We start from the raw sequence: 12,362 nt of genomic DNA on the forward strand, positions 1-12,362 counted from the left end.
AAAAAAATAGCGGAACGAATTAATTTCGTAACCCGGGGTACCAGTGTATTTTCCTTTCGTTAAGTTTCATTTTGTGAAAGGAAAGTGTGCTTAAAAATCCTTTTCAGAACTTGTTACCTTACCCGCTTGCCTCAGGAGGAAATCTCACAATGACCTTTCCCATCTCTGCACCAGGAAGTTCAACAAATTTTCCAACATCTTGTTTCTTTTCTGCTGCCTTAAAATTAACAATAATGAAATTCTCATTACACAAATTGACTTAGGGAAACAGAAAAATAGTATTTTGAAAAGTTACTCAAGTCTTACCTGTAAAACTGTCACTTGAAATCAGCTAAGTTAACTTCCATTCAAGTGATAGAGCACTATCTTTATGCTATTTAACAAATATCTCAAGTTGCAAGGCAGCAAGTTTGTTACAATGCCTAAGGGGCATCCCCCTATACTATTTATTAATTTTTATTTTTTTTATTTTTTTTATTTTTTCTTTTTATTTAATTTCTTCCAATATGAGATCCAAAGCAGCCAGCAACACAGATTATGCAATATACAGCTAAAATCAACCAAAGTAATAAGAATTTTAAAAAATTAATGAACTATCTTATTAAAATCAGCACTAAGTTTTTTAAAAAACCAAACACTGTAAACTGTAACAACGGAGTTTATCAGACAAGGGAAATTGGAAGTATAATCCAATGGCAATCCGAATGCAATCATTGCGTGATAGACTACTACACACAATTTTGGGCAATGGGAAGTCAGTCCGAATGCAATCATAGGGTTTCATGTTATTGTGTGATAGACTACCACACTCAATTTCGGGCAATGGCAAGCGATTTTCGGGCAATGGGAAGTCAGTTTGAATGCAATTCGAATTCACATGAATTTGCTGAACTAGCGAATTAATGTGAATGCATTCTGGCCCCACTTTCTTTTCATTCAAAATTAAGAGAAATTCCTCCCGTGTGATAAACTCCAATGAGAATAAAAGTACAACATCCCCTGTTAAAAGACTCTTTTGCAACAATCACTTAATAGCTCAAATCCAATTTACATAAAAGGTATTTGCCTGCTGGAGAAAGATAATCAGATAAATAGCCAACCTAAATTCCTAAAGAAAAGATTCCACAGTGTGGGACTAGCTACCAAGAAGGCCATCTCACATGTCCTCACCCAGCATGCCAATGATGGTAGTAAGCTTGAGAGAAAGCCTTCCTGTGAGGATATTAAAATCTGGCAGGCTCATGGAGGAAGTTACAGTCTTTCAGTTAAACCCCTGTATTTCAACTGCTCAGTTTAAAATTGACCATACTTGAACTTTGAATATTACATATTTCACTGAATATAACAATGAAAACTACTGGTCCATTAGAAAAAAAATCCTGAAGCCACAGTAGAGTAACACATTCTATCAGAATCAACTAAAAAGTCACAAAATAAATAGCAAGGTATTAATTTCCTTCCATTCTTAATCTATATGTTCTCAATTCAGGAACTATACACACAACATTGCTGATTCAGATTCTTCTTAAGTAATGCAGGAGTCCATTGTAACCTTTTTGCTCAGCACTTTGCAGATAAAACACTGAATTTTACTTGGCTCCCAGACTTTTGACAGAATCCAAGCCACAGATGCCTAATCAGCAAAATGCTTACCATTTTAGTCTTTGGAACAGCACTTTCCACAGTCCACCTGGAACCTACTGACTGAAAAATACTTTGTGCATCAAGAAAGCTGTACCAGCGTTTTAAGTGAACTGGAGCATTACTCTGAAGTAACTGCTCCTGCCATATACTGTTGCCTGTTGGAAAACAGATAGAAATAATTAAAAACTAGGAAAGATGCTGTTTAACAAGATATATTACTGATGTATACCTCAACAAACAGTAGCACAGATTATTATTTGCAATTTAATTATGAAAAAGACACTAGGGAAACCACTGCTAGATACCATGACATGCACATAGCATATGGTAAATGTCACATAGTAAAATGAACAAAAACTGCTGTTCACAACAAATTTACTAAAGCCAAAAAAATAAGCCACACATTCTATTGTAATTTCAAAGGTTATCTGTAGGAATAAGAACACATTCTAATCAAAGGTATGAATGACTAATTATCACAGTACAGAGAGAGTCAGTGTGCTGTAGTGGTTTGAGTGTTGGGCTAGAACTCCAAAAGGCCAGGAATGGAATCACTGCTCCACCATGGAAACTACTGGGTGACCCTCAGCAAGTCACATTCTCTCAACCTCAGATGAAGGCAATGGTAAATTCCATCAAATAAATCTTGTTGTGAAAAATGCATGACAGATTCACCTTAGGGTCAATGTAAGTCAGAAGCAACTTAAAGGTACACACAACAGAAAATTATTTACACATATTTACTGTATTATTTTATTTACCTTTTAGAGTTGCCCAGACACTGAAATCTGCAAGACTCAAACAGTTTCCAACCAGGTAGGTTCGCAAAGAAAGTGTATTATTGAGCTCTTGAACTGCTAAATCAAAATCAGCAGAAGTAGACAGTCTTGTAGTGCTGAACTCCAGCCAATGGTCAATCTTTAGAAAGGAGAAGAAAATTATTTCTATTTAGATATTATCTGAGAATTTATATAACAGTGATAAATGATACCAACAAAAACACTTATGTTTTAATAACTAGAACTAATAGTATTAATTACTAGACATAATAATATAGTAATATTATAGTATAGTATAGTAAATGAAATTAAATATTAAATAGTACTTTTCAGGTAATGAAATGCTGTACCATTTAGGGCTGAAACAGATGGCCCTAAAGGTGCAGCTTGACGTCGCCCCTTTGAACACTGCGTTGGAGCTGCACCAACCACATGCCACACACCCCAGCCTGGCTGTTTGCAGCACAAAAAGAAGCGGCAGAAAGCTGCTTCTTTTGAGCCATCAAAACAACAGTTGTTCCACTGCCGCCACAGCTTTGCAGCACTCCTGTGGCATGCGCTGCCTAAACATCACACTGCTCAAGAGCCACAAAGCTGCCCCCCTGTGTGGACAGCAGGTGGCTTCACGGCAGCTTCGTGCTGGTTGGGGGGGGTGTCATCTAAAGAACATGACTTCAAGCTGCTGGGAAGCCACCGCAAAGGAACCATCTGTTTTGCCCCTTTTAGACAGGTCATCAAATAAAACACAGTTACATGCAATATGAAATATACAACACTGCTTCTTACCTCAGTGTGCTCAAGCAAATTAGATCCATATAATCCAGCAGAAGTTGTAATTCTGGCCAGATATCGAGCTATGGAATTCATATCAGTGAATGCAACTTGACTATTTAAAAAAATGAAATATGTATAAGTTAATGTCTGCTTGAGATATGATTGCATTAGGACTGATTGCTAAAGTAGCTTAGCAAGATATTTCATGATGAATTAATGGGTAGTCTACCAAAATCCATGGATGTTCAAATCTCATTAAATACAATGACAGAGTAAAATGGTGTCCCTTATGAAAATGGGAAAATCAAGGTTTGATTTTTGGAACTTATATATTTTTAAATATTTCCAAACCATGGATACTTGAATCCATGGATAAAGAATCCATTGATACAGGGGGCTGATTGTAATAGCCTTCATTAGAAAAAATATACCAACTTTTTTTGTTTAATTAGAAACACCATCATTAACAGAATGGAATTCTTGTCAATCATTTTAAAAAGTACATCTACAAACATATTCAAGGAACCTACACTTCAATTTTTCTAAACTTAAACTATAAACCATATAATTATGAGCCAGTAATAAAGACAAACAAATGCTGCACAGCTCTGATCTACGGGGTAAAGTCTGTCTCTATTTTAATAATAATAATAGTATTAATTTCTACCCCGCCTTTCCAATAACATCCTTACTATTCCCTATTACATTTCATAGGCAAGACTGCAACAATTTCAGCTTTACTTTGACTATAAAGAATGGCCAATACCAAAACAACCCACTTATCTGTCAGGCTTTAAAGTTACTGTGTTACAGCCTCTAGCTACATTGTACAATTCCCAACAGTTGAATACAGTAAAATACAGAATTTAAAGCTGATTTGTATATACCTGTACATTCATTTTCTCAGTAAAAGAAAAGTGACTGATCAGAAGCTTAATGGAGGTTCTTCAAAGGCTTTTAAAGAGATTTGGGCTGCTGTCACACTGCAAGGGGAAAAAGCAGGTTGCCACCACTTTAACTTCCATGGCTCAATGCTATGGAATTCTGGGATTTGTAGCTTGGTGGTACATCAGGGCTCTCTCACAAGAAAGGCTAAATATTTCACGAAACTACAAATCCCAGAATACCATAGCATTGAGTCAAGACAGTTAAAGTGCTGTCAAACTACTTTATTTTTTCAGTGCAGACATGCTCTTGGTTTCTATGAAAAAATTGTTTTTAAGATTTGTTAAACAACAGGAAATACTGTAAACCTCACAATATAAGCTACAAAACATTACACATTTATACTTTTAGCCTACTGTCTGTTCAGCTTGTCAAACAGCTTAAAGGTTGCATGTTCTGCTTTACTGAACAGTGAACAGAAGAACAGTAGTAGACAGTTAACTGAACCAAGAATTTCTAGCCCAAAATACAAGGGCCTTCCTCATAATACAACTTAGGCACCATCAAGGAATGAAAAGAAAAGTAACTCACTAGATGTACATCTGAACATGTAGCTATCCATACCAGACTTACAGATGTTCTAGGGATGCTAATTCCTATGCTCAACAAAATATATGTTAAAATCTGCATTTTGCTAATACCTTTATTAAACCAACCAAAGAGAAACAAAAACCCCAAAATTAATGCTTCTGCACAAGATCTTCAGATCTCTTCCTCAAGATAGATGTTATGGAGTAAGCACAAAGGCATTTATCTAAAAATTAAGTAGCCTACATGTAGTGTTGAGGTATAAATACATGTCAGTTTACCAGGCCTTATGTGCTAAAGCGGTTACAGGTGAAAAATGAGAAAAACCCTAGAAAGAAGTTATAATATTCTACATCAAAGTCAGTTCACCAGTTATGTCTGAAAGAAAGTGATTAAACTTGCCCTTGTCTGAAAAACTTGTCTGAAAAAAGGATAAAGGTTTTACAAGAAAATTAGTTGTTTAAAAAAAAAGTGGCATGTGCAAGTATCAGAGTGATCTTAGAATAGAAGAGAGCAAATAGCAAACAAGAAATCAAGAAGTACAGTGGATCCTCGATTTATGGAGATTCGTTCCAGAATGCCCCCCTCCATGTAAAAGAAATACCCGTTTTCAATGGTGGCATGCCACAGGCGGGCACACCATTCATTTAATGGGGGCTCACCATCGGCATAATGTCAAGTCCACGTATGGTGAGTCCACATATGGCGCGGATGTGCTGTACTAATATTTAATCATTAGCATCCTACACAATTGATGGCAAAGATGGAAGGCACTCACTCAGATACCCGTAGGATGGTCTCTTTCCCTTCTTCAACTGAAATTTTAACATGATCCTTCACATGCTCTGCAGTCAGTAAGGCTCCTGAAAGTACAATAAATAAAAATAAACTCTGACAGTATTCTCCCAGTCATTTGAAAATCAATACACTTAGGAAGAATATCAATTTAATGCTTGTTGGCATATGTTTCCTTTGAAGCAGTTAGGGTTGCAGGGAAGGGTTAAAACCTAGAACATAGCAGTGACCTCCAGAAAGACTGGCTACACATTCACTTTGTAGCATTACTGAAAAATTTATAGTGCTGTACCACAATATCATGACTCAGCCAAGTCTTAACCATCTTTAAGCCCCATTGCTTACAGTTGCTGAGAGTTATACCTAAATCAAAAACATTCAAAGGCTGGTTTGGTTTGGCTCAGTTGTGGTCCAACACTTCAGTCTGCTCAGCTCTCAAAGACTGCTACTAAAGTCACAGATGGATCTGTCTAACCCAAGCATATGCATATTGACATTATTAAACACATGAAAATAAAATCTGACCTATTAGCTTACAGCAGCAAAGACTGTGTGAAATAGATTGTAAATAGAATTATTTTCACTGACTAAAGTGCACCTTAAAATTTTGTTAAAAAATAAACTGTGACAAGAGAGAAACCTCATGAAGGGCATGAGCAAATGGGCTATCCTGGCCCCAGTGCTCACCCAGGTTAGTTCCTGGGTTGGGATGGGGACAGTCAGGTGTTCACACACCCATCCTCATGTCAACCTGGGACTGGTGTGCTGCTCCTTATCTTTCCAACAGTCAATCCACCTGAGAAGCCCCTCAGTAATCCCATCTGATCCAAAAACAGGATCCCTAGCAGCACATACATGGCCAGGAGCCCCATTTCCGCATCAGATGCGAAGACTGGGGGGTTTCTCAAATGGATCACCCACCGGAAAAGTAAAGAGGAGGAGGGGTGTGTGCACAGGACTATAGTATAAATTAATGGTTCCCAAATATGCATCCTCCATGTGTTTGGGACTTCAGTTCCCCCAAAGCCCCAGCCAGCTTGGTCAACAGTATGGAATTCTGGGAGCCAAAGTCCAAAATATCTGGAGGACCAAAGTTTGGGAACCAGTGGTCTAAGTGGAAGATGAACTAACTAAGATCTTCATCTAATTCACGCTTTCCTGAGAATTCATCCCACTGAAACCAGTGTCCTTTTGTACATGCATATTGGGCTGCATGGTATAATCGTTTGAGCACTGAACTAGAACACTGGGGGACTTGGGTTCAAATCCTGGCTCGGCCATGGAAACACACTGGGCAAGTCACACTCTTTCACCCTCAGAAGATGGCAATGGCAAGCCCCCTCTGAAGAAATCTTGCCAAGAAAATCTTATGATAGGTTCACCTTAGGGTTGCCTTAAATTGGAAACAACTTGAAGGCAAACAACAACAAATTGGGCTACAGCAGCACAATAAAATCTAAAATGTAACTGCAATGTACTTGAAAAGCTGCCTGTTAGATACATTAAGGCTGTAATCCTATTTTGCTTGGGAGCTGAGTCCCACTGAGTTTAAGAGTACATAGTTCTGCTAATATTAGGCTCATGAGGAAAAGACACTATAAGGCATATACAACATTCAAACATCCACTTTATTTCAGTTACGTGCTTTTAAAAATCCAGGGGAGAGAGAGAAAGAGAGAGAGACTGAGGAAGAGAGGTGGCTTGAAGGGAGAAAATGACCCTGGCTGTGATCCTATGCACACTTGTCTGGGATAGGATTTGCAGTTATTTTGGTGGACTTATCCATGAGTAAGCATGCACATACACAAGCAGGATGCATATCAAGAAACTATGATTATTTCTCCCTCTACACATATGTATGTGAACTTAAATCATAGTTATACAGTGAATAACATTTTACTGGCCTTATTAAAAAATCATTCAAGTTATGATTTCCAACCATGTTTAAAACATATTTATGTTAGATAATACTGTCAAGATGAACATTTTAAATGACTGAGGCGGGTTACAGACCGCCGCCGCCGCTTACTCCGTGAGGGAGCTGTAGCAGCCACACCGCGCGGCTCCCGCGCGGAGCAAAAATGGAGCTCCTTCTTGTAGCACCTCTATGATGTCGCGAGGCGCCGCTGGCGCATTCGCGACGTCATAGGTGCCACGACACGTCTGGACGCTATGCGTCCGATACATAAACATGGCGGCCCCCATGTGGAAGGGGCGCCGCCATGTTGTACGTATGTTGTACTAGGGTTAGGGGGATGCGGAAGCACCACCCCTACATAACCCTAATACGTATTCCATACGTATTTTTTGGCGGTCTGTAACCCGCCCGAGGTAGGTTTCTGCAGACATATCTACATTGCTTAATACAATCTAGACTAGAGTCATTTTGGAGACAGGATGACAAGCTATAATTATAATACAGGAATTCCATGACTAAGCATAAATCCTCCTGTGTGACACCTCAATGTGTCTAAAGGAAATATCCTTGAAAGGATTTCCTAAAGAGAAACAGTCTCTGTCGTGCAAAAGAAATATTTAAATAAATGAGATTTTTACAATGTCCTTTTCCCTCACACTTGGACGTGCTCTGCCTGGTGACATATCTGCACATAACATTGTGTATTCATGATTGTGGAGAGGTGACTTACAATCCAGTTTATTCAGAAGCCAAGTCCTACTGAATTCAATGAAATGTAGTCCCACAAAAGTGTTGCATAGGACTGCAGCCTTAATCACAGGTAAGCAGGGATGTAGAAACATCTCACTACTAAAAAATGAAGGGCACAGAAATCTACATCTTATATAAATTTGAGCCTCTTCGAAAACTTACAGGGGAGAGGGAAATGATACTTTATAATGGCACAATATCTAAGAACAAACCAAGCCTATCATCCTAAGATTTAAAGATCTTTACTTATTTATTCCTAAATGAAACAGATGAGGCACAAGAATAGGAGAGTGACTGACAAAGCTGGAGGGGGAAAAATCTCTGTGTGTGTTTGTATGTCTGTATATACAGCTACAAAAGCAAAAGAGGAGACTGCATAAAGACATCAAGGAAATCATAAGTTCATGATAAAAGGTGACTGAACCTCTCCATATCTGGAATTCCAAAATTGTCCAAAATTGGCTGAAATAGTGACACCTTTGCTTTCGGATGGTTCAGTGGACACAAACTTTGTGCACAAAATTATTTTTTTAATGTGCATACAGTTATCTTCAGGCTATGTGCATAAGGTGTTTAAGGAACATAAATGAATTTTAGGTTTAGAGTTGGGTCCCATCTCCAAGAAATCTCATCATGTATGTGACCTGTGCCAAGATACATGCTCTGAGCCTCAAGAAAACGGAATGGTAAACCTCTTCTGAAGAAATTTTCCAAGAACCCCCTAATAGACTTGCCTTAGCGTTGCCGTAAGTCAGAAACAACTTGAAGGCACACTACGACAACGACAATATGGAAACATTCCAAAATGGAAGACACTTCTGGTCCTAAGCATTTCAGATCAGGGAGACTCAACCCGTGTCATGTTTGATGCTGCCCTGAGTCTTACAGGGTTGAACCCTTCCTACAGTGAAATACAATAAGCAAGTGATTGTCTTTTAATAACTTTGCCTGACAAAGAAGCCAGTGGAGCTTTGAAAGCTTGCATCATGCATTTTGGTTGGCCAGTACAGGTATCCTTGTTTTGTGGATTTTGGATGTTGTTGTACTTTGCTGTACAGCCAACACAGCTAGCCCTGGATATATTTTCGTTAAGTGAAGACAACATGAAAGATTAAAACATGGACATGCACACACACATACAACCCAGGGTGACCAGCGGTCCCCCTTTTACAGGACCAGTCCTCTATTTCAACCTGCTGTCCAGGAGGAATCCCAAAATGTCCTCCATTTTGAGCATGACTAAGAAGCATGAATTTATACTTACACGAGTCCTCCATTTTTTCTTGAATGGTGCCTTGTCCTCCTTTGCAGTTATGACGCTTGGTCACCCTGGGCAAGTCACACTGTCTCAGCCTCAGAGGATGCCAAGGGTATTGTTTTGTTTTTAAAATTCTGTTTTGGTGCGCTTTTATATTGTGAGCTGCTTGGGGCCCTTTTTTGGCAGAAAGGTGGCATAATCAATAATAAATAAACAAACTCCCCTCTGAAGAAACTTGCAGAGAAACCCCTGAGGGAGCACCGTAAATCCAGGGTAACCAGATATCCTCCTTTCCCAGGACATGTCCTTCATTTCAGCCTGCTGTCCAGGATAGATTGCAAGAGTTCCTCCATTCTGAGCATAGCTAAGCAGCATGAATTTATATTTCTATTAGTGATTTTAGCTTTTGAACTTTGTAATGTCTTCCATTTTTCTTGGAACGCCCAACATTTTGCGGTGCCTTGCCCTCCTTTGCTCACCTTGACCCACCCAACCCCTCCTGCCCTTCTTAATCCCTCTGCCACCTGTACTTAAGGAGGGAGTGATTAAAAGGCGCTAATTAATCCTGAGAGAAGGGAAGGGGGGGGGGGAGGGACAGATGCTGGAGCCTAGAGGCATCTCCTTTCCCAAAGAGCCTCCAGCTGTCATCTGCCTCTGCCACGTGTCAAGATCGGAAAGCCTCACAGACCCTGAACGCTCTTCTTTCTTTCTGCACTGCAGTTGATTATTGTATTTTACTACAGTATTGTGTTTTAGTACTGTATTGCGTTGTGCTATTGTATTCTAGTATTGTATTTTATATTGAAGTGGTTATTAATGTTTTATTCTGTTGGAAAGCGCTAGGTACATCAATGTTGCTATATAAATAAACATTAATGATGATGATGATGATGATGATGATTCCAGAGATGTGGGGTCCCTCTTCCTGCTCTTTTCTCCCCCATCATCTTCCTCAGAAAAGTCACCCCAGAGCCCTGCAGCAGATGAGGAAAACCAGGGTGACCAGGTGTCCTCGCAGCAAAGGAGGACAAGGCATCACAAAATGGAGGACTTTCCAAAAATAAAGAGAGGATGTGACCAAAGAAAAGCACAAAAACACTCACAGGAATATAAATTCATGCTTCGTCATCATGCTCAAAACAGAGGACACGCTGGGATTCCTCCTGGACAGAAGGCTGAAATGGAGGACGCGTCCTGGAAAAGGAAATGGAGGACATTGCCATACAAAACCTAAAAACACTAATGACGATGTAGATTCTTAGTCATGCTCAAAGAGGAGGACATCCTCCTGGACAGAAGGCTGAAATGGAGGACATTACCAAACAAAACCTAAAACCCCTCCTGTCAATGAAGAACCATGCTTCTCAGTCATGCCCCAAATGGAGGACATTCCGAAATCCCTTCTGGAGAAGGCAGTCTGAAATGGAGGACGTGTCCTCCTGGGAAAGGGATTGGGAAAGAGAACGGAGGACATGACCACCCAAAAGCTAAAGGCACTGAATTCAACGTGGATCCTTGCTCTTCAGTCACGCTCCAAATGGAGGGCCTTTGGCAATGCCAAAGAAGGGCAGAAGGAGGCTGGAATGGGGAAAGGGAGGCGAATGAATGGCGGGCAGCGGCTGACGCAACATGGGAGCAAGGCGCCTGGCTCTGGGGAGGGAAAGGAAGGGAAGGGAAGGAAGGCTGGGAGATCCTGGGGAAGGAGAAGGGTCGGGGGCAAGGCTGGGCGACACGGGTCGGGTCGGGGGTATCCGTTCTCACGTGGAAGGAAGGGGAGCAAGGGAGCCTTACCGAGGGGGAGGTTGCCGGGGTTCACCGTCAGGCTCAACGCCATCGCAGGAGAGGCAGCAGGAAGGGAGAAGAGCAGCAGAGACGACGACGGCAGGCAGAGGGCAGAAGGCGGGACTCAGGCCTCCCTTCTCCCGGCAAACCCTGCTGCCTCTGAGGCTGCTGCTGCTGCTGCTGCGATTGTGGCCTAATGCCGCCTCCTCCTCTCAGGCCTAGTTGCCAGACGAAGCCCAGCGCCGCCTCCCTCACGGCCTAGTTCTCACTGTACAGAGTGGATAAATAAAGCCGGCTTGGCACCGCTTTAACTTGTCCTCTGGCTCTTTGCTATGGAATTCTGGGAGCTGGAGTTTGTTGTGGGCCCAGAGAGCGGAAGGAAGAAGTTGGCAGCATGAGCCTCTCCAGAGTTCAGTCTGCTTCTTCAAATGCATTTGGAAATAATAATAATAATAATAATAATAATATAGAGAGATCTTGTAGCCCCTTTGAGACTCAGGAGAGAAAGAAGTTGGCAGCATGACCTTTCCTAGACTAAAGGCTACTTCCTCAGTTGCATTTGGAAATAATAAGAATAATAAGAATAATAGTCTTTGTGGGTCCTTCAGGCTCTGAGGCCATGTTTTGGGAGTTTATTCCTGACCTGTCGCCAGCAGCTGTTTCTGAGATCTTTGGAGAATGCTGGCATGGAAGAGAGTTTATTACTATTTATTATTATTACTACTACTACTACTACTATTATTATCATATCCAAATGCATCTCAGGAAGTAGCCTTTAGTCTAGGAAAGCTCATGCTGCCAACTTCTTTCTCTCAGTGAGTCTCAAAGGTGCTACAAGATCTCTCTATATTATTACAGTATTTCCAAATGCATTTGAAGAAGTTGTTGGCTGAGAGGAAGTGATTCACATGTTAATCTGTATATTGTTCTCTTGTTGAATGGCAAGGCCTACAGTGTGTCCATTTACTTAATGATCTGTTTTCTGCTGGAGGGGGGAAAACTCACTCTGGGTGGTTTTCATTTGCATTTGCTGGGTCTTGAATTTGCTGTCTTTCAGGGCTGGTAGCCAAACTGTGTTCACTTTAAGGCTTTCTTCTATTTCACACATGCATATTATTAATTCCGGATTTTAAAAGTCTTGAAATATGTTGACTTGCTCTTTGTTTTTGCATTATAGGAACCTATGCAT

The 12,362-nt window shown here is 40.5% G+C and overlaps 1 protein-coding gene across 4 annotated transcripts in view; it reads right to left on the reverse strand.

Annotated features, from left to right (window-relative positions):
- EPRS1 (glutamyl-prolyl-tRNA synthetase 1) overlaps positions 1 to 11,357 on the reverse strand; it is a 65,501-nt gene extending 54,144 nt beyond the window's left edge. For 2 of the 4 annotated variants that reach the window (XM_042474524.1, XM_042474514.1), the window contains exons 1-6: positions 11,183 to 11,357; positions 5,449 to 5,533; positions 3,210 to 3,309; positions 2,406 to 2,562; positions 1,654 to 1,799; positions 123 to 217 (exon numbers count right to left, since the gene is read on the reverse strand). In XM_042474524.1, the coding sequence (XP_042330458.1) occupies positions 123 to 217; positions 1,654 to 1,799; positions 2,406 to 2,562; positions 3,210 to 3,309; positions 5,449 to 5,533; positions 11,183 to 11,225 (626 nt within the window). In that variant the 5' untranslated portion in view covers positions 11,226 to 11,357. The remainder of the gene's footprint in view (positions 1 to 122; positions 218 to 1,653; positions 1,800 to 2,405; positions 2,563 to 3,209; positions 3,310 to 5,448; positions 5,534 to 11,182) is intronic. The other 2 variants (XM_042474533.1, XM_042474541.1) reach the window with 2 other exon arrangements.
- Between the last annotated feature and the right edge of the window lie 1,005 nt (positions 11,358 to 12,362).

This window comes from Sceloporus undulatus, chromosome 1 (genome assembly GCF_019175285.1).
Source record: "Sceloporus undulatus isolate JIND9_A2432 ecotype Alabama chromosome 1, SceUnd_v1.1, whole genome shotgun sequence".
NCBI classification, from domain to species: domain Eukaryota; kingdom Metazoa; phylum Chordata; class Lepidosauria; order Squamata; family Phrynosomatidae; genus Sceloporus; species Sceloporus undulatus.